This window comes from Pseudopodoces humilis, chromosome 14 (genome assembly GCF_049639895.1).
Source record: "Pseudopodoces humilis isolate 2021_Gansu_Grassland_sample_001 chromosome 14, ASM4963989v1, whole genome shotgun sequence".
Classification (NCBI taxonomy): domain Eukaryota; kingdom Metazoa; phylum Chordata; class Aves; order Passeriformes; family Paridae; genus Pseudopodoces; species Pseudopodoces humilis.
The window spans coordinates 4004182-4026378 of NC_142213.1; the positions used below are offsets into that span (position 1 = coordinate 4004182).

Genomic DNA, 22197 nt, shown 5'->3' on the forward strand with positions numbered 1-22197 from the left:
TGAGAGATGAAGGTTGCACTGGGTTTTTTATTGCTTTTCTTTTTTTAAAGAAAGTAAACAAATCAAAGTGAGTATTGTAAGTGGAATTCTTGTCTAAAAAGCAACATTCCAGGTAGGAATCTTTTAGGTCCTCCCAAGGCTCATAGTTTCATTTTAATTTCTTTTAAAAGAATTCCTTGGCAAAGGAATTTCAAATTTTATTGAAGATAATCCTTTACAAGCAGGGATTCTGATTTTTCCAGGGACTAAAAACACCACAAGACCAAGATTTTAGTTATTATTCACATCAGAGAATATGACATGCACTTATTCCCCTCTCCACAGGTTCACTTGTCTGCCCCAGAAGCAGCAGGTACAAGGCATACAAATATGCACAAAGTCATTCCAGACTGAACAGAATTTTCAGAATCAACCCATTAAAAGTTACTTTTTCTTTCCCTTCTCTAGAGGAAAAAAGTTCAGGTGGATAGGCTGAACAGAGGCATAAAACAAAATCACAGCATTAGCCTCCAGCTAGAAAAATCCCCCAATCTAAGAAATTTCTGAAAGACTTCCTGAGTTTACAGCCAGTGGTATTTATTCTCAAGGCAAGACTGAGAAATCCCATGGCACAGGAAAGCTGCATGAGAAGGAGATGTGTCCATTAAAGCAGACAGACTGCTCTGTCTGAAAAGGATTGATTTAAATAAGCAAAGAGAAAGAAAAACTGCAAGTTGAAGCATGATCATAATTACATTAGAAAAGTTATAATTTGATTTGGATTAACAGAGAAAAATCCTAAAAGCTCAGAATTAATTGTGAGCCACATCTGCAATTATTTTCAAGAATACTTGCATGCTTTAAGATATCATTAACTTAAATGAGATTCTATGTTTAAAGGAAGATTTAACCTCACATACTCCCATTAATTCTCTCTAAATGTCCACACTGCACTTTGAAATGTAATGGAAAAGGTTAGCTAGCCATGATTCTTTTGAATGGTGCTTTCCTAAGATCCTCAAATTAAAAGTCCTGTCAGAAAGGCAGTCTGCGAAATATCAAGAAATGTTCTACAGAAATGCATTAATATCTCAGTGAGGGGTGATTTGCATATCTTTTACAGATATGGACAATGTTTCCTCCTGACGAAGCTGGGCTGGTGCTGGATCCTCTCCAGAGCGACCTCAGCTCTCACCTATAACCAGAAATCTCCCATCCCTACCTCTCATTTCCTCAGGAAGATAACCCTGTTAAAATGTTGTCAGCCATAAGCAATCAGTATCAGGTTATTTGCTTATGGAGTTTGGCCTGAGCTAAGTCACCTACATTTTCCGAAAAGAGATTTTGGCCTTCCTATGTATTTCTACACCTGCAGAGAAGGAGCTGCCTCGTGGCCTGCGTGGGTAATCAGTTCAGGAGTAATAGCTTAGTTAATTTGATTTTTTTTGTTATGAAATTGCCAACTGGAAATGAGCAGTGAAGTCTTCCACTGAAACACCTGGGGACATTATTAATACAAGGTTTGCACTGCACTGAGCAAGAGACCCAACCTGCTAATACCAAGCAGTTGGCCATTGATTTAGATTATTAGGAGAACAGCTGGCATGTTTCAGCCAACCAAAGCCCACACCTATTTCAAAAAAGTATTAGCTGTGAAACGCTATGGCTCTTGGAAAGTCTCCAGAAACAAATTAAATCTCAAACCAAGTAATCTGCTACTTTTATCTTCTTAAATCCAGACCAAGCTGCTAACAGAGCATTCACTGTCACTGCAAAGATCCTCACCCACTTTTCCTGTGGGTTTATTTATGTTTGTTTTTTCAACAGGATTGTGTGGCTTTTCTCAATGAAACAGACAAGAAACTTTGGGTTTAGATCCTCATTTACTCCACCTTTGAATTAAAATGCCAAGGGGAGGTTTCACCAACACATTTTTTCCCTTTCTTACTCCACAAGAGCTGATTGCACTCCTGAGAGGTTTTGATTCAGCCCTGAAGATATTTTTCAGACACTAAATAATTCTTTCACTGCTCAGTCTAATGTCCTACCTTTGCAAACACTAGTTTAATTAAATATATATGCATAAAAATCTATTTTTGATTCCTTCTCCTCAGGTCCTGGAAGCTGACACTCTATGTTTGGGAGGGAATTGTCTGACCACCTGGCACTCAACAACTATTCTCTCCTATTTTGTTTTGCTTCAATTGTGTGTGAAAGCAGTAAAACAGATGATGTGATATTGTTGTGCTGCAACACCAATCTGCGTGTATCTATTCAGAGGCACATTTGAGACATTCTGCATTATTTAGCCATAATATATTATATTATATATATATATCTAAAATTATATATTCCCAGACAACTTTCTCCCTCCATGTAGGAGTTCAGCATCAAACTTCAATTAAAAGGCAATGCTTTAGGTATTTAGGTGCAAAAGGATCTTCCTCACCCTGCCTCCACAAACATGCAGCACCTCCCACTTTAAAACTTCCACAACATTGCAACCATTTTGCACACAGCCTCAGATATTTCTTGGGATTTTACTTACATGAGTTTGTCTTTCTATGACCATATAAATAGTAACAGTGTGTTTAAGATGTGTCGCTCCAAATCCTGACCAATATTTCTGTTCACATGGAATAAGAGGTCCAGGTGCCTTATCTTAACCACGTACCCAAGTGTCAAATCGAAACTCTAAAATTTTATCCATGCATATGAGCCCATTAAGACATATATTTTAGGATTTAACAAGCCCTCCCACATCTGGGTAGCAAAGTTGAGATGCTTTTCCATTGAACCTGCTCCCTCATGCCAAGGAATGGGAACCAAGTCGTTTTTCAACATCTTCTGAAGCACATTCTTAACACAGTGAGTGATTTACGTGAATTGAAAGAAAATTTAAGACGTTTGTAAAACTCAAAATGCATTAAAAAGTCTTCATTTTGAAAAGCCATAACACTGTTTCAGCAAGGACATACTGAATAGGTGGAAAATACACAGTTATCTTGCTATTAACCAGAAGCCCAGACAGCTTTCCCTGCAAGAAATTGCTAAGCTTAAAATCTTACCTTGCCTGAACATGTTCTTTTGTGAGCTACAACTACCATGTGCAATCCCAATTACCCAAACCCTGCAATATTCAGCATGAAGAGTTAACATCGCATCCAAACCCTGTGTCAGAGCCCTGCAGAGGCTCTGGCACATCCCAGGAGGCTGAATGAGGCTCTGTGCAAGGGGTGGGGAAAGGCAGGGAGGGGAGATGAACGAGTGAGTGTGATAACTGCAGGATCACAGTGGGCAGGAGAGGAGCAGCACCACTACTGGTAGCATGGAACAGGCACAGGAAGATTCCAGCTGTGCAGTCAGCTGGCAGTGGGAAGGGTGGATGTAATAAATCACAGCTCTCACACAGCATCAGCTCAGAATCAACTGGAATTATTTGGATGCAAGCATGACCAATGCCATGATCCATGTGCACACCAGGCTGTAGGAGGAGGAATGATCTTCTCTGGTCTTTCCACAGGTTTTATTTGGTTTGAACAAAGTAAAATCTTGTTGGAGGTCACAGCTTTGCTAGACAACTGAAAACCTGCTTTTAAGCATTAATAAGTACAATAAGATATTTCACATCATATGAGTAAACAATGATTTTGATATGGTTGAATAGAAAGCTCTTTGTTAAAATCCACAGACTAAAAAGTACCCAAATGCAGGCAGACAAAACCTTGATCTTGAAGCAGCCCAGGCTCTGAACATGCAATTTATCACGTAAGAGACACAAGAGGTCAGCCATTAATTAACATCCAAATTAAAGCTTTTTAAGTAAGGGTCAAAACTTCCTTTGTTTTGACATTTCAAGCACTGGCAATGCTGTCCCCAGTTTAGTATGCACAATGCATCACCTCGTGTCTTATGTTAATTGCCTCCATTATTCAAGTGCACTATTTGATTCATTGTCAATTAAAATACCCCCAAAAGCCAAACCCGATGTGTGTTAAGTATAAAGGTGATTAATGTAACACAATTACATTCCCACATTTGTTGAGTCTGATTAGGAAGTTTCCCTCAGCCCAGCATGACAGAGCTCTGTCACTGCCAGTGACCTGCCAGCCTTGGCAGGGCCAGCCTTTCTGTTGGGGAGGAATTTCATGGCCACAAGTGCTTCTGACAGCTCTAAAACCTGTAAATAAATGCTGTCAATTAGCACTTCATCAAGAATGTGGAAATCTTGATGATCTTCTCTATTGGATTGCAAAAGATGGTCTTAGGTGTAAAGTAAAAAAAAAAAAAAAAGCTATAAGGAATGAAAAAACAGTGAACAATTGTTTGCTAGAATAATGATTATGTGGACAGAATTACTATTTCCAGAAAGTGACACCATGGATCTTTTCTCACTTCATCAAGGGAACATCTGGTTCTGCACACAGAGAAAAAATTGGGCAGACCAAAAGTAAAAGACCAATGCCTTATTTTGCTTATAGTTTTAGAAATCACAAGTTATAAGGAGATCTGAAGGGGTCTGAGGGGAAAAAAAAATAAATTACCAAACTGGAACAAGGAAATGGTCAAAGTCTGGAAGTTGCTACTATATGAGATGCAAGAGCAATAAATAAATAAATAAATAAGAATTAAAAAGCCAGTCCAGCCTGAGCACAATAACAGGAAAAGTAATAGTAACTGAATACCAGTGAGAGGTAGGAAGGAGAATATGCAGACACAGATGGACTTGTTATGGCCAGCTTATAAGTAGGCTTTAATAAAAATTGTTCTGAATCAGAACAAGAACTAAGAAAATTCAGTATGGTCTTCCCTTCATTCTTCCCATCAGTAAATGTAAAATATAATTAACACTTCCATATGCAGAAATAATAAATGCATAAGAACCAGCCACAACCTATATTTAATTACAAGGGAGGTGCTAGTAATGAAACATACAGTAGGTTCTTGTTTAAATTGAAAAAGAAAAAAAAGAAAAAGACTGTACTATTGCATCTCAGAAAAGAATTAAGGAGCTCCTTGGCTTATTGAGGACTACAAAAACAATCACTGCTATAGGCCTGGTTTACATATTTGCTCTATTAATTTACACAGCCCTGGTAAGCCTCATATTGCAATGCAACTGCTAAATTACACTGCTCTTCGTAATGGGCATAAAAAGATGCAAGAGCATGAAAAGGGTATTCAAACAGACAATTAAAATTATCAATTCTGTTGACAGCTGAAATGAAGGAATTGTGCTAAGGTTTAATGGTGCTGCATGAAGGACACCCTGTTTGTGGATGATTGAATTATCCAGGATCACGTGTTGACAGTCTGCCTCTGTCCAACACTGCACATTAGGCCAATTTAGTGTCTGCTTATTAAAATAATTTAATTCCAGAGATTGTTCTCAGGCATTTCTGAGTCTCTTCCTGCTCTTTCCTCCTCCTCTAACTAATGATGGCATCTTAATTAATATGCTCATTTTAAGCCACCACAAATGGCTGGGTCACCACAGAGCAGTCCAGTCAGTTTGGCTGAACCAACCATCCCTGGGGTGATCTTCTCCAAATCAGCAGGAGGTCTGGCCAGACACACCACAGCCTCAAAGTTCTGAAGCAGTAAAAGTATTCAACAAAGGCTGTTTTTATTCAATTTAACACTAGTGTATCCATGTTTTTTTGATGCTTCTTTTAATAGGTCTTCAAATCTGCATGTTTATTAAATCTATTATATTCTAAGAATTTCAACTTTTAGCCATGTAGGAACAATTTGTTTGACAACTCCAAAATAAGAATTCCAGAGAAAATAAAATTTCCCAAAGAAATAAGAAGTTTGAAATCTCTTTTCTAAGCTGAACAACAATCTCACGTCTCTGACTCTAATTACTACTCGTGATCTAAAGTTCCTGTGAAAAATCAGCTCAGACTAAGCAACATATCAAAATTCCAAGACTAAAAACATTATCCTACAGGTTTATTTTAGTACCTCCAATGGCTGAATGACTGAAGTTTAAGAGAGTTATTTCAATAGACTTTGGCAACATTTCGTTTGGAGAAGTTAGAGCTATTTTAAAGTGAATGTGCACAGATTACACCTTCGTCTGAAGTGAAAACACATCAATATGCAGCAGTGATATCTGGAGGGAACTGAGATGGGAAATGTGTGCATTTGGTGAGTAATATTGGTTTGCATTTCTCGGTTCCACCGAGCTATGGGCTGTATCCCATTGTAGGATCCATATATTGCACATGAAGCCAAGCACCACTGCCCAGTGCTGGACACCCAGGAGAATTCCTGGTTCAGCACCAGCAGCCAAGTACAAGATATCATTAGTAATAAATATCACGTGTAAAAATGCAGGTGTTTGGAAGTTATAAAAATGGCAGTGCTTACATCCTTTTTTAAGCCTTTGAAGACACAGACCACTGGATAAGACACCACTTTTGTTTGACAGTGCTCAAGTTCCAAAGTCCCAGATTGGAATGAACAATTTGTATACCCTGATATATTGGAATGAACTAACACAAGACCTGAAAAACTGTTAAATCTCCTTCATCTTAATGCTTTGGGTATATGGTGCCAGGCTGGGTTTTATAATGTGGCACCTGCTCAATGGAAATATACTGAATATTCCAGTTGTGTGACACATTGCTATCACTGATGATCCCGAACTTCTTCCAGCCTTTGAATTTCATGCAAAGACTGGGAATTATATTGGTTGTGAATGCCTTCAAAATGCAAACTTCTAAATCTGAGTTGCAGAGATAATTTGATAGAGATGTTGATGGGAAAGTCCTGATTTCCAAGCTCATAGGTAAGATTATAAAAAAAAATTCAGAGTAATTTTAATTTTTAAGAAGTGGCTGATTTTAGGCTTTCACATAGCCCTAATTGATTACATATTGTATTTTGCCATTTCTAATACGCGAAACAGAGTAAAGTCTGTAGAGACATAGGATTAATGCAAGGGAACTCAGACTGAATCATGGCAGTATCCAAAATCTTAGATATAAAACAAAAAAAGCTTTCTGATAAATGGCAGGAATGAAATGAATACATAAACAATTGTGATTTTTGCACAATAGTAATGTATGAAAACAACATACGGTTCAGAACCAGCTGGTCCTCTGTGAATTCAGACGGCTTTTCTATATAAAAAACCTTCTGCTGGAATCCAGGGACACATTCTAAATCTTCTGCACATGCAAGCAGCAGAACCTGAGGGAAAAAAAAACAGAAATAGACTTTTAACATCCACTCCTTCATCCATCATGTTGGCTTCTGGGAAGCATAGCGGGTTTAGGCTCAGTGCTCATAAAACAAAACACTGGGGTCCGTATCCATAAAACAAAATATCTATCACATCACACTTCCCCTTCAAATCTTGCTAAACAATTTTTTATGTAAGGTTGCTTTTATATATATGGGCTGGCATTGAAATTACAAAATAGTAGCTTTCAAGGTGAATTTCAGTTCAGAATACCAATAAAGAATGTTACTGGACCATAAAAACATAGGATGCAATGCTGTCCCTAAAAATCACATTTATTTAGGCCCAGCTGAATACAGCTGGAACCAAATATATGTTGAAATTAAGCACATGCAAGTTGGTTTGAATACCTGATAAACTAAGAACTGCTAATCTGCCTCAAAGTTGATCACCAAGTTGCAGAAAAAATTCTATGTTCAAGGGTAAAGTTTCACATACAGAAGTTTCATTTACAAAAGAAAATTTTTGCTAGCAAGTCTAAACTGCTTCTTTTCTTTCCCTCTAAGCCAGAGTTTGTCCATTTTCCCTCTAATCAAAAGCCTGTTTACACCAAGGGAAGACTGAAGAGGAAATGTGTGCATCATAGTGGAGGTAGATCTGAAGGTTCCAGCTGAATACAGTTTGTGTCACTGTTGGTACACGGTCACTCAAGTTCCGTGTCACCACAGGAACATCAAAGGAGGAAGCTTAAAAGCAAAGTAAAATTGCTGGGAATAGGTACAATTCTAATCTTGGACTCTGAAGCATTTTATCCCTGAATAGAGAAAACAACCTGAAGGGCTGCTTTTCTTGGCAGCTGTTAAATGACAGCAAGGAGGTAAGAATGGTCAAGAAAGAAGCATCAAGCAAAAAAGAAATTACTAAAAAGTTTAAAAGGTTAAAGAGAGAGGCAAAAGGAGACAAAGTTAAGAGCAGGAAAAGCCAAATCGTATTTTCCAACACATATATGTGTAAGTACATTTTCAGAAGTACTTTCTGCTTTAGAACATCTAAAGGTGTTTTACAAAGCCTGACTTGCAGGTGGTGCACTGACCACTCTGATCTCAAAATTGTTATGAGCAATCTGCTGCTTGTCAGGCAGCCTGAGCACAATCAACTAGAGAGGGCATGTGTGGCAACCAAGAAGGAAACCAACACAGGGGCTCTGAATGACATTTGCTCCTAAATTCAAGTGGCTCTGCACAATGGGTCTATTTACTCAAGACATCCTCAACACACAATTACAGTTTCAGAAATAAAGTTCTTCAGGGGTAAAGTGAAGATAATTTCTCCCCAATACCACACCAATGGATGCTGAAGGCTCTTTTCTCCTTCACCAGCTCAGGTGACAATAACTCTCACTTCTCCCAACGTACCAGCAGCATCTCTCAGTCCCACCTCTACTCTTTTATCATCCAAGTCTGCTGATCCTGATCCTAAAGAGATGCCCTGCAATATTTTAACGTCTGCATGTTTCCCTATTCCCCACCACTCCCAGTCCACCTGCTAAATCAGAGTGATACATGATCTGCTCTCTCCCTCCTTGTATTTCCCACTCATTCAAAATCCTGTGTGATCCCATTTACAAAATCCAGAGGCAGTGATGCCCCACCTGGTCTGCATTCGCTGTTCTGTTGGGAACCAGCTGCTGGATCATTTGTTTCTCTGACAGCTGATATAAAAGCTTGGCCAGAAGTGCCAGCAGACTATGGGAAACAGCCAGAATATTTCATGGCAATTAATCTGGTGGAAGGTAAATGCAACAGATGGGACACCTTTGCCTTCCGTCCTGACCTGCTCCACATTGGTTTCTTGGAAGGATTAACCAAGAAAGAAGAGAAAGCTTTAAAGTAATGCACCAAGAAATATGCAATACACTTGACTACTATTAATTTCAGTATCATCACACTACTCCTGCCTTTCTTAAGGAGATTTAAAACCACAGCTCTCAGTTCCTCATTCTCTTAAAGGCATTGATATATTGATTTTGTTGGAGATTTTGGGGCTGAGAGTTGGATGTGTCCCCTTCAGCCTTCCAGCAGGAGACATCTGCAAATGTGAACCGAGGTATTCAGAGCCTGCCCTGAAAATTGTGCATAAAGCTTGATTACTGATTGTTAAAAAACCTGCCTTATATACATTTCAATGGGCATATGCATAGGAAGAAAGGCACATATGCATCTTCTGCACACATTTCTGTGTGCACAGGTGCAGGTTTAAAGTACCTGTCTTTCTGACTCAGTGTTCCTGGATGAATATGCATAAAAATGTAATCACAGCAAGAGAAAACCTCTTCCCATCTCGAGATGTAAGCAAAGTTATATAATGAGTCCCCACCAGAAAAACAGTCCAAGCCATATATCCTGAAATTTATCTACAAACAGCTCTTCCCCTAAAGGATTAACACAGCAAGTAAGAAGCAAATCATGTTCTGATCTCCCAGCTACTCAAGCCTTAAAGCTGGAACTCTTGTCTTACAGAGCTATAAATAAAAAGCCTCTTTGGACATCATCTATGGCAGTACTTAGAGAAGTGAATATGTCTACTTTATCAGATTTGTGACAGTCTAAGTTGACTTTGAAATCTGGGCAATCTAAATGGGTCATGAGTTAACTTCTGTAAGCCTGGTACAGAAGCCTCACATAATAGAGATGCAGCAAATAGAAAATGACCTTTACTCCCTTTGAAATAATTACAAGACTCAAGCTTGGCCTTGCTGTGAAATGGAACATTTTATTCCACTTGTGCAATTCCAGGCACTTTCTTCTTCTCAACATGTCAGACAAAATATTAAATCTGTCATCACGTGGACAGTTTTTAATTAATTGTCTTTTAAAAGGAAAATTATTCTTTTAATTTATTTTTCTCATGAATAAACTTCTGTTGAACTAAATGCCTATCTCATTAAAATAATTTCTGTTAAGGTTCTTCACACTGGGGACAGAAGTGTTTAAAAATATCTTATAAAAAATAAGCCAGGCAGATATATGTTTAAGGCAAAGAGACTTGTTCAAAGCAGAATACATTCTGAATGTTAACACCACGTAGATGTTGTATTTTTTGATATAATAAAACGGTTTATGGGCTGATAGATGCCTAAAGAAAGGCTTCATCTAAATACACTCTAAATAATATTTAAATGCCACATGTAGAACTCTGAATATACAAATATTTTTCACACAACTAGTCAAGTACTGGGCAGTTAGTACAAAAGGATCCTTCACCTGCTACCAAGAAAAAAGCCAAATTCTTGGGCAAAAAAGACAGTTACGCAGCAAATAAATTTGCTCATGAAAATCTAGATGGGTCCAAGTCTCCAAATCAAAGGAGAGTCGTGACTACTCAGACCTACAGATCCTGCGTTCATCAACAAGCAAAATCAAAGCATTTCATAACGTCCTGCTTTTCAGAAATGTACAGACCAAAGACTCAGTGTTAATACTGACAGCTTTTCTTTCAGAATTGATTGCCACTTGGTGTAAGGAAATGTCATATTTCAGATAACTCCTGTGCTAGTTTGGCCACTGTGCTAGGACTGGACTCCTGGTGAGATATCAAGCCTAAGAAACACCTTTTTTTCATTAATAAACCAGCACATGCTAGTGACCTTGACTGACCTCAACATTTGCACTAAAAGCTGCTTATATAGAACATGGTTGGAAAGAAAAAAAGAAGAGCAATTTAATAGGGTACTGCAGAGGAAATGAATAAACTCCCTGATGCTAAAGTACCTTTGGGTATCACGACACCTCAACAGAACAGGGTCCTTCTACCTCCTCTTTTGGTGGCTGAAAGTCATCTCAGAAAGGTCTTTCTAAGGAATTTCAGAATCTTTATTTTCTTTTGAACTTGCACAGTTTCAGTTTGGCCACATGCTCGTTCTGCAAATGAATTTTCTCACCTTTAGCTGTGTACACCCTCATATCTTCATTAGCCCTACCTTTAGGAGATCACCTAGCACAGAAACACAAGCTGCAGAATATTAATTGCATTTCACACATATTCTTACAGTGTGAAATTCATCCTTGTGTAAGGCTTTATTTAATTAGAAATGTAAATGGTGCAGACACCTGTGAAAGCCATCTGCCCAGACAGGAATTCTGCACAGAGTAAATGTAAACAAATCTCATTTCAGAGGAAAATATTCTGTGGGACCACATTCTACCTTTGACTTCAGGAGAGTAATCTGAAATGAAAACAAATCAACATAGAATGCAAAAAGGAGGAGCTAGGATTGAAATCATGCTTGTTTTTACTAAGAGCAATAATTTCAAGAGTTCAAAAATTATGAGGCACTTCCTGAGAAATGAGTTTTTAGTTCTGGTTGTTTTGTTTGGAGTTTCTGGTAGGGTTGGGGTTATTTTTTTTATCTTTTAAAGCGTGGTTTTGGGGTTTCTTTTTTATTTAACTCATTCACTTGGAAGTGGGTATCGAAAATTTATGCTTCTGAGCTTTTCTGTGGAAACACGAGAAACAGAAATTTGTTTTTTGCATATGAAAACTTCAGATTTTCATAAGAAACACGGTGATCCTTAGAGCTGAGAATGGAGAGAAAAATGTAATCAGAATAATGAGAACTGCCAACACTGAATTAAATTGCTCATGACAAAATATTTTTATCATGCAGATTGAGATCTTTGAATCTTAAAACCTTTTCCATGTTCAGGTGCTGCAACACCAGACCCACAAAAATGGATAGGGAGGAGACCATCAGAGAAGAAAACAAGTGATAAACAGCACACAGCCATAGGGAAATGATGAAATTTGAAATCTTCTCTTTAGATTTAAATGAGGAAGTTATTCAAATGGAATTAACAGAGGGATACTTAAAATAAAATAAAGAGAGCGTTGCTCCAAGATTCTGATTCTGCATGACAGACTCCAATTAGAGTGTCAGCAGGTCTTAAGGCAATTATTTCATCAAAACACACAGACTGGACATTAAGTTCTCTGTGTCTTCTGTGTTTTTAATATCAACTGGAACAAAAAAACTTCAAAAGCTTGAATAAATTATCATCTGATTGACATAATTAACAAAGGTATGTTAACTTTACATAAAGGTATGTTGAATTATTTATCTCTGAATGTGACTAATTAAACACACAGTTCTTTTAAATTAATTTGATTTCTAGAATGTTATGATTTAGGGCATATTTTATGCAATATTTTCATTTGGGAGAGAATTTTTCACTGTTTCAGGCTTTATCTGCTCTTCTTTCTATCAGTAAAAAGTTAAAAAAAAGACTGCTCCCAATCCCTACAGCTCTACCTCTATATCTGATAGAGAATTCCAGTCATTTTGTAAGAAATGCTATTAAGATTTGGCACTAAGATTCTTCAAGGATGATAAATATCCTTTTAAAGGGCCTACCTATCCATTTACTGCACAGTTCCATCCTAAAAGGGAAAGTCACACTCGGAGTACTAAAGAGTGGGCTATGAAAATGCAAATTAGAGTGACTTTATTGGCTTAAATGAATTCAGTTCTCCTGTCACTGAAGCTGTGTGACTGTGGTAGGCATCCATTAAGTGGAAACAAAATGTGACAAACCCTTTTGTGAGACTATCTACCGCAGGAACTTCCCTTTTATGAGCACTTTCCTTACATACCCTATGTTTATTATAAGAATTTTATCATATATTCAGTAAAAGGTGTGCATCTCTCTTGGCACTGGGAATCTCGTTAAGCTATTCAAGGAGCGATTTGCCAGCGGTAGTGTCAGAACAGGTAGTTTCAAACAGCCACTCGCCTTCTGAAATTGAGGAGCTCTGGAAGAGGCACCGTCATTTTCTTCAGAAATTATTTATTCATTTATTATTGCTCCCAGGGTCTGTTCTTACATCAAAGTGACCACAGAGCCCAAACTGTTCAGGGTGAAGAAGGATAATATGGGCAGTGTCTGGAGAGTACAGGAGCACTTTGACAGCATCCTCATTTCAAGGCAGAGCTGGGACAATCCTCTCTCCCCAGTCACTTTTCTTGCTCTCCCAGTTCCCATGAACCCAGTCACCACAAAGCTCCGTGAGTCCCAGTGCCCACAGGACAATGTAGCTGGAAAAACAGGGCCTGGTGTGAGACCCCCACAGTCTGCAGCCCAGCCTGGGGCAGCCACCATGAAACTGATCCTGAAAATAAGCTTTTTCATTAATTCTTACTAACATATTTTACATGCTTCAGAACTTGAGCTGGCTTAGATTTCCCTTGGAACCCAGGAAAACTTGGGAACTTGAGGGAAGGCCTGACATTCCAAACTCATCTGGACATGTTCCCGTGTCACCTGGACCAGGTAACCCACTTTGACAGGAAGGCTGATCTGGATGATCTCCAGAAGTCCTTTCCAACCCTAACAACCCCGTGATTCTGTGAAACCCTTATACAGGAACCACATCTGGTGTCACAAGCAGGCACAAGTGATCTGCTGGCCAAATCACTTGATCCCAGTCATAAATCCTACATTTCACAATTCCTGATTCTGATGAAATGACCCTTATTCTGATGGTCATTTCATATCTTCCAGAATAAATTTGTTCACAGTCAATTTATAGCCATTTATCCCTGTACAAGTCTTGTCTCATAACTAAATTAACATTTGTCCTCTCTAAATCTTCCATTTATTGAGCTAGACAAACCAAACTCTTTCCATCTCCTCTTATTTGGATACAACCCTGTGATCGTCTCAGTAACATTTCTTTGTGCCTGCTTAAGCTCAACCTGTGCAAAATACGTAAAGAATGCCAGATAAATGTTCTTCAGGGTCTGGATATTTCCTTAAGCCCAAAATATGTTGCCTAATGCTTCCTAAAATTCCTTTTGAAGTCTTGTCATGCTGGTGGCTCACAATCATTCTAAAATTAACCAGCACACAAAGAGCTGTGAAATTTGACATTGGTGGAGGCATGGCTGCCATTTACCTAAAACAATGTTAAGCAGTTTCTGCAAACAGAGCCAGGATTGATCTTTATGAAATATAAACACAGATGCAAACCCTCATGCATTGATAAATCGATGCCCTTTCTGACCAGCTCTGCCCACGGTCAGCAGAGGTCTTCCAGCCTAGAGCCCAAGCTCAGCCTTCCCTCTCTGTAAAGATTCCTAGCTGAGGTTCAGGATCTGCCCCTGGGTCCAACAGAGCTCCCAGCTGAGAATGATTTGTACCCACATGTCTCAGAGTGCAGGATCAACTTCTACTTTCAGCAGATGCGTCCGAACATTGTTCCGATTTTTGTAATCCAGGGAATGGCTCTCATCTCGCTTCATTAAATATTTTTTGATTAATAACAGAGACCAAAACCTGCTACTTGTGTGCAAAGTAAGTAATATTTTAAATTACTCAAGTATTTAACAAGTAAATAACTACCCATCATGATTAATAGCACCATTTAACACACTAGACTCCAGCAAAAGGACGGGTTGGGCTCCAAGGTTATTTTTTGTTTATTTTTAGGCATTATGAAAGAAGTAATCATGTTTTGCTGAAACCCATACACCACCGGAATGAGATTACAACTGGTTAGCCTATTTAGAGAAGCTGCATAATAAATTCATTTTACAGGGTACAGAATAATGCAAATGAGCCATTCAATAGCACTCCTGTACCAGTGAAAGAGGCATAAAGAAGAAACATTGAAAGTCAGAGTTCTGGACTGGTTGTGCTGCAAGGTGTGGAATTGCTGAAACCTAAACTGCCTTACAACAATAACCTTTTTGAAGATCTGCTCATACCAAATGTTTTAGTTATTTATTGCCTAATGAAATAAACAGGCTGATCCTCTTTTCCAGCAGTAATGACTTCATGAAGCATTTACACCAATGAAAATATGGATCTCTGGTTTTCTAAAAAGGAAATATATTAAAAATTGTTTAAACTTATTTAAAAGCCTTCACATGGAGTTGCATGGGGCAAGGTCATTATTCCACATAGGAAAACACTGATGTGGCAAAAGCTGTTAGAGAAAAAATTAAAATCATATTTCTTACAGCAGATAGTGGGTTTTGGATAGGATGGCTGGAAACTCTAAGGAACATGATACATGTTTAATTTCCCAGCAGTGTGATAGTTATCAAAAAGAAAAAACAACCTTCCACCTATTATTTTCCTCGTATTCCACAAAGTTAGAGTCTAAAGCAATTATTACTGCAGCACAAACTGAACTCGGTGTAACACTGAACATCTGTCTTTTGCACTGCTAAGCTAAAACTGAAAATGAACTTGCTGAAAACAATCTCTGAAAGTATAACATGGATTTAAGGATTAAACACAAACAAACTTCTGTCACCTTCAAACATCACAAAAACAGGAACCAACCCCCAGAACTCATAAAAGTATAAGGACAAGCGAAAATATCTGTTTTCCAACTTCAAAAAAAGATTTGTTGAACGTTTTCTGACCTTCTCCTAAACACTCACAAATGCAAGATTTTTTAAAAATTAATACTTTTAAGTAAAATCCCTTGATTCCAGCAAGGTTATTGGAGAAAAAATAAGTCTAACATCCAAAAACTGATAATAAAAACTGTGAAATTTCTGCAAGGAGCCCAACAGAAACCTCTCTACCAGTTTTGACAAGATTTTATTTGACATCAACAGGAAGAGGACAATCTATTATATAAAACAAGCTATAGAAAACTTTTTCACGAAGGAATCTGCATATCACATGGTTTCTTTTTCTTTACAGCAAATAATATAGAGTAGTCATAGTATGAAAGTGTTAAAATGAATAGTTCTGAAGATTGGCTTCTTATGGGTTTCTACTTAAAAACCAAGCTCAGAGGTGTACTCTTAGTAAGGACAGGGCTGTAAATCACCTTAATCTTTTTTAGTGGGTCAACACATTCTCTGTCTTCTCATCTGTTTCTTATTTTCACAAAAATCTTGTGAGCTGATCTTAGAAATCTTCTTCAGAGCTGTTTTTTAAGTGATTTTACTTTGTTTTCCTAAAGAGCAGTAACTGTACATTAGTAGTAGTACAGTAGTAACCATACGTGGATTTAATTCATTTTGACCAAAGTTTTTGCATCACTGCTCATTTTATAAGTCTGGACCCTATGTATTTACCTACAACAAGTAGTAATTCTCAAGCTCATAGAATCATCTAGAAATAACTATAAAAGGATTTTTTTAAAAACAAAAACAGATATTTTTGGCTATGTCAGCTGCTTATTGAGGAGTATTTTTAATGAATTGCAAAAACACACTCAGAAATTAAAAAGAACTTGTACTAACTCTTCTGACTTGAGTGAAAGCAATCCCCAGGGGGAAGACAGAAAGTAGTTCAATATTTTTGAGCTCATCACAATCAAATAAAATGTTTAAAACTTACAGGCTCACTTGTGTTAACAGTGACATTACATCAAGAATGACCTTTCGGAAGAAATAAAACCCATTAATGCTAGGAACAGGCAACTATTAAAGATCAACACTTTGTAGCCAAAGCAGGGGGAAATGAAAATCAGTCTGGTAAGTTAATTAGAATATAAATAATGTGAAACCAAGACCCTGGTCTATAACCCTCCCTTTTATAATTGCTTACAATTTAAAAGCTGAATGAAATCTTTTATGCAAAAATACAACTATTGACCTCACATGTATTAGGTAGTCAAAGAAAACCCTGACACGTTGAGAATGAGATCTCAGGAGTATTGCAGAAAGCCTCAGTAACACCCTGTTAAATACTTATTTCCTTGCAGAAGAACTTTTTTTTCAACTGTCAAGGAATATTTTTTCTGGGAAACATTGGATGTTAATTTCTAAAAACGTCAAGGGTTTTTTTTTGTTCACTGTAGAAACAATAATCATAGAAAATGATCTGTACCCATGAGAACAGTGTTTTCCTTAGGTGGAGGAATAGCTGCCAGTCCTGGGGCACAAGAACAGACAAATCCCACAAACTCCACCATGGAACCTCTGCAATAATTTGCATTTGGAATCCATCCTTCAGATCAAGTCCAGCTCCTGCAGTGGTCAGGAAGCCACCGTGGCCTCCCCACTAAACCTTGTGGATGGCACTTCCACTACATTTAATTGTTCTGTAATTATCTGTATTCACCAAACTAATCAGCTGTTCCACGTGATATTTAACAGGCAACAGACACAAACAATAAACATAAAACACATGAGAAGTTGTGAAAAATGTAAATCTCTGCTCTGTATCCTGCTTTAATAATAATAGTACTGAGAACCCCTACAGCAGGATATGTGACATTTGATTGTGGAATGTCCCAGCATTACTACATGGTACAGAGGTTAATGTACTATTTTTCAAGTTTATAAAATCAGATTGTTTGGCTTGTTTTGACAAAGTAAAACTATTTGGGTTATACATAAAAATAAGAAAATTTAAAGAAAAAAAAGAAATATCCTGTAATTTAAAGGCCCTTTGCCTTGTATATAGCAATTTAAATTTACTGGAGAACTTCAATCTTTTTTTTTTTGGTATGTGCTTCAGCCTGAAAGTGATTTGGGTTCTGTGCTTGCACAGTATAAAGCAATTTAAAATTATTCATCTGCTTCAATTTTTATAGGTACTTTTATTTGAAAATGATTGGGGTGCTGATCATGCTCAGCATTGAACAATTTTAAATTATTTAAATGCCTTTTTTAAATCAATGCCTAATGTTTGGGCCTGAATTCTAGGAGGCTATAGCACATTATCAGGCAGTTTAAATTATACAAGAATATTATATTTTGCACAATCTTTCATCTCCTAAATAAGAATCAGTTTGCAAGGGTGAAAGCATAAAGCATTACACTTCAAAATAAATCACCGTTATGCAAAACCAGAAACCTAATTTTTCTTCTTTAAATATTGTAAGAGACCCTTTTCCCATAATCAAATTCCCATGCCTTCCTCCATCTTATGAAGCAGGAGCATTTCTGAAGCTACATATATTCCTACTTCCCTAAACTGATATAAACAATTTCAAAGGATAAGAACAGTTTTAATGACATCTGAGTCCCTGAAAAAATGAGAAGGATTTATTCCCACAACATTTGTCTTATCAGACATTTTATCAATCAAGCAGTCAAGTTCTCTGTTGTGAATATGAAGAAATTCAAGCACTTCTAGTGCAAGTTTATGGTAAAGTATGTCAAAGTTCAGGTTGGATTTCAAGGACATCATTCTCGATTTAACAGGACTGATGCACAAAAATCTGTTGGGTTTTGAGTTTTAATTGATAACTTATTGCTCTCAATTGTAAAGAACACACTTTGCCTTTAAGCATTTTTCTATAAAAGGAGGGGAAATTGAGGTTTGCAAATGGTGCTGGAGATGTACAAGTGGAGAGCTGGGAACTACAGGTGCCAGGTCACATTTTTAGTGAATCCTCCACTTTATTCATGTCTGATATTCTCTGTCAATGCTGTGCCAAGGTGTTAATATTTACTACAAAAATCTACTCCAAGTATTTTGTACTTCCAACCAAGATATTCAGCAAATATGAACGTGGACAACACCTCCAGTTTAAAATGGGATATCCTGGAAAGAGAAACTTACTGACTTCTTCCAAAGTCTTATCTCCATATATCACCTTTCACACTTCAACCCAAATGATGTAGGAGAAATAGGATATTTCCTCACCAAGAAAAACAATCCCGTGTTCCTCTGCACTTTCGAAAAGATAGGAGCTAGCCCTCAAAGGTATTGGCATGCCTTACTAATCACAAGCTTTTAATTCTGCCTCTCCAATTTCAATTAATGAGTAAACACTGACATCCTCAATTGCACTACACAGAGCTCCCCTTTATCCAGTTAATCATGTTCACTGCAGCTATTCCCCAGACTGAGGTTTCAGAGTTCCCAGATTCTGTAAATCCTCAGTATTACATCTTTTGATTCAGTAACAAAAATACTGACACATCTTATCATTCAAAAACATGTGTCCTGGGCTCTGGAAGGAGTGTGCTCTCCTCTCTCCCAGTAGTCAGCTGCCACGCTCCCATGTACAGAATTAAGTTGCAAAGCATCGCTAAACTCATCTGGAATATTTTGCTTAAGTTAAACCTCATATTATAATAATTAAAGTAGCTGTGAGAAACCATAATTAGACTAAGAGTCCAACAAATATTAATCAGTAAAGTAATATTCTATTATTAAGAAGCAGCTATTCACAGTAGGAGTTTCTCTTGTGAGAAACTAGATTAGGAACTGAGCCAAAATCAAACCAGAAGGCACGGCAAATTGGGTCATTTGGAGTCTCGTTTTAATGTATGAATGCTTTCACCTAGATTTCACACATTTGTAGCACCATTTTAGGGCAGAAGGTATGAGCAGGCTCCAGGTTTCACTCCTAGACCTGTTGGTAATTCCCAATGCTCCCAGTCACTGTTAAAAGGATTTCCCTTCCTCAATTCTAATCCATGCCAAGAGACAAACTCGGGCCTCACCACTGGCAAACCATTTAACCTCCCCATGTTCCCCCATCTGTAAATGAAAATAATGCAATTAGCACACAAAGCAGGGAGTCTCTGTGATTTGGTTCAATAAATTTATCAAACCTAAAGAAAGAAACACTTTCTTTAGAGAACAGAAGGAAGAAATATCTACAAAATATAAGAATTAAAAAGTTGAGGCTGCAAATTATTTTCTTTATTAATTAGGCTAAGTAGGTATATTTGTAGGTATATATTTAAGGCAAACATGCAGGTATTATGTCCTTTTCAACACCATGAATAATTGTAACAAACCTTCAGTTCTGTGATTTCCAGCACTGATAGAAAGTTCTTTATTACTGAAGAAGCAGCAAGTGAGCCAAGCACACCACCCATGGCTTCCAGAAGGCTCACATTTTCTAAATGGTGAACTGCAACCCATCAATTAAAACTCATTCTCTAACTTCACATATCCTACAATGTTACCTTTTCCTTTTGTACTCGTTAGTGCCTTGACAACAGCAAAGGCTTCATTAGTACCTAACAAAAAATCAGGTTTAATACACAAGATTGAAGAATAAAGCCCTTGAAAGATGTTTATGCTGTGACAGTGGCTTTCAAATTGACACAGGGGATAATTTTACAATTCTAATTCAAAGCAGAGATCTACATTGTAAGAGACAAAGAAAATTTTGAAAAGCAAAGCCATAGTGCAAATGAGAGGATCATCTTAACTTCTGCCAACAATTAAATTACAATCCCTCATTGCGTCCATTGGCCACAGAAATAAATAACAAGCAGCAAGAGGAGCAAATATTATATGGAGCGGAGGGAGAATGGGAAATTGTTTGATCAGATGTCTGTGAAACCGCCCATTTTTTACTTTCTATTGTAAAAGAAAGAGTGAAATCTGGAAAAATAGACACAATAGATGGGGTAATAGGTATCTACTGGTAAAAAAGCTCCTGAAAAGCAAGTTTGCTGCTATAATTTATTCTCATGTAGTGAGTTAAGAAGGCACTTGCAGGTTGGCTCTGTTTTTTTCTAATCAATTGATAAAAAACTAAAGGAAAAACTTAGTGAAAATAAATTAGCCCAAGGGGAAAGGACCTCAACAGAGAGGACCTGGAGGAGAAATGAGGGGGAGGACATGGAAAAATTGTCCTGTTTGCTCTGAAAGCTCCCAGGAGTTATTGCAGAAAGTGTTCAGTGGTTCTGCATTCAGCCCCCAACAGCTCACAGGCTCCTCAGACTGTGTGCTTTTCTATCCTATGTAAGGGCACCAGTGTTTCTTGGCATCCAATTTGTTTCACTAACATAGTTCATATTGTTTCCATGCTTACAAAAAACTGTTAAAAGCAGGCAAGAAAAAAGAAATAATTGCTCTTTCATAGCATGCTCTAGTCAGCTTAGAGAATGGAGAATTCCATCAAGCAACAAGGGCAAAATCCATCCTAACCCCTAGGGAAAGTCTCATGTGTGACAGAGCCAGAATCCCATCCCATTTATTTTTATTTAATCTCCATGCCTTTTCACTTAGCAGTTTGCTTTTTGCCATTAGCTACCCCTCTGTCCTAGATTTGGGTCCTCTCTTCTTTTTGCCTTTCATTTCTGCTTCCTTATCCCCCATCCCAGAGGCTGCTAGGATTATGAGATAGCTGGAAGGGGCTCATGTCCCTGAATTCCCTCCACAGCCATGACAGACAGGAGCCTCCACCTCACTCTGAGAAGTGTCCAGGTGCCAGCTCTAAAGGTACAGGTGGTTTGTGTGCTTACAGGCAGTGTTTTCAGAGAATTTCTCATACCCTTGCACACACAATCATATTTAATTCCAGTTTCCCCTGGAAACTGCACTGCAGCTGCCAGACCAGACCAACACACTTTATAACCTTCACCTCCACAACAAAATTAACTCTTGTTGAAGCACATTAAACACATCAAGAGCTAAAAATTATTACCTTGGTTAACTCATTAATAGGCACTGACTTCTAAGCTGAAAGGATGCAAGAAATCAGCATGTAAGGCTGTTAAGATGTCAAGGGAAAGTTTTGTTAGGAAGAAAATTTCTACTGAATAATTGATATGCACCTTTCTGCTTGTGAAGAGCTTGGGAAACAAATAATAAAGTCCATATCTTTGAGGTAGGTCATTATTAAAGCACTGCAGTGGGAGACCAGAAGACCATCTGAGACTAGCAAACAGTAAATGGGGAACAGAAATCACACTAAACTGTTTTTTCCCCAGGGATCCAAACATGAAGAGGAACAGGACTTCACAAAGAATAAATTAAACAAAACTACTCCATTCTGTTAATACTAACCATATTTGTTGTCATTTGTTGGGCATAGCTTAAAACAATATTCTAAGAAAGAATTGAAATGTGATTTTTTTTTTCCCCTCCCCTGGGCAGTATCACTGCTTCATGGAAGTAACCCTGGAACCATAAAAACCAACAAAACACTTGCAAATTTAGAAGTGTGTGGGAAAAAAAAAACATCCTGGAAGTGTTGAATCACTTTGTTTAACCATTTTTGAAGAAAATGAGTAGTTAAAACTCTCAAATCAGCATGCTTCATTTTGTGTTTAAGAGCCAAATTATATGCATTCATTCATGTTA

At 37.7% G+C, this 22197-nt stretch overlaps 1 protein-coding gene across 2 annotated transcripts in view; it reads right to left on the reverse strand.

The window, feature by feature from the left end:
* The window catches only part of CDH13 (cadherin 13), a 428229-nt gene that overhangs the window by 335823 nt on the left and 70209 nt on the right, over positions 1 to 22197 (reverse strand). For both annotated transcript variants that reach the window (XM_014257138.2, XM_005528228.3), the window contains exon 2: positions 7068 to 7179. In XM_014257138.2, coding sequence (XP_014112613.1) covers positions 7068 to 7179 — 112 coding nt within the window. The remainder of the gene's footprint in view (positions 1 to 7067; positions 7180 to 22197) is intronic.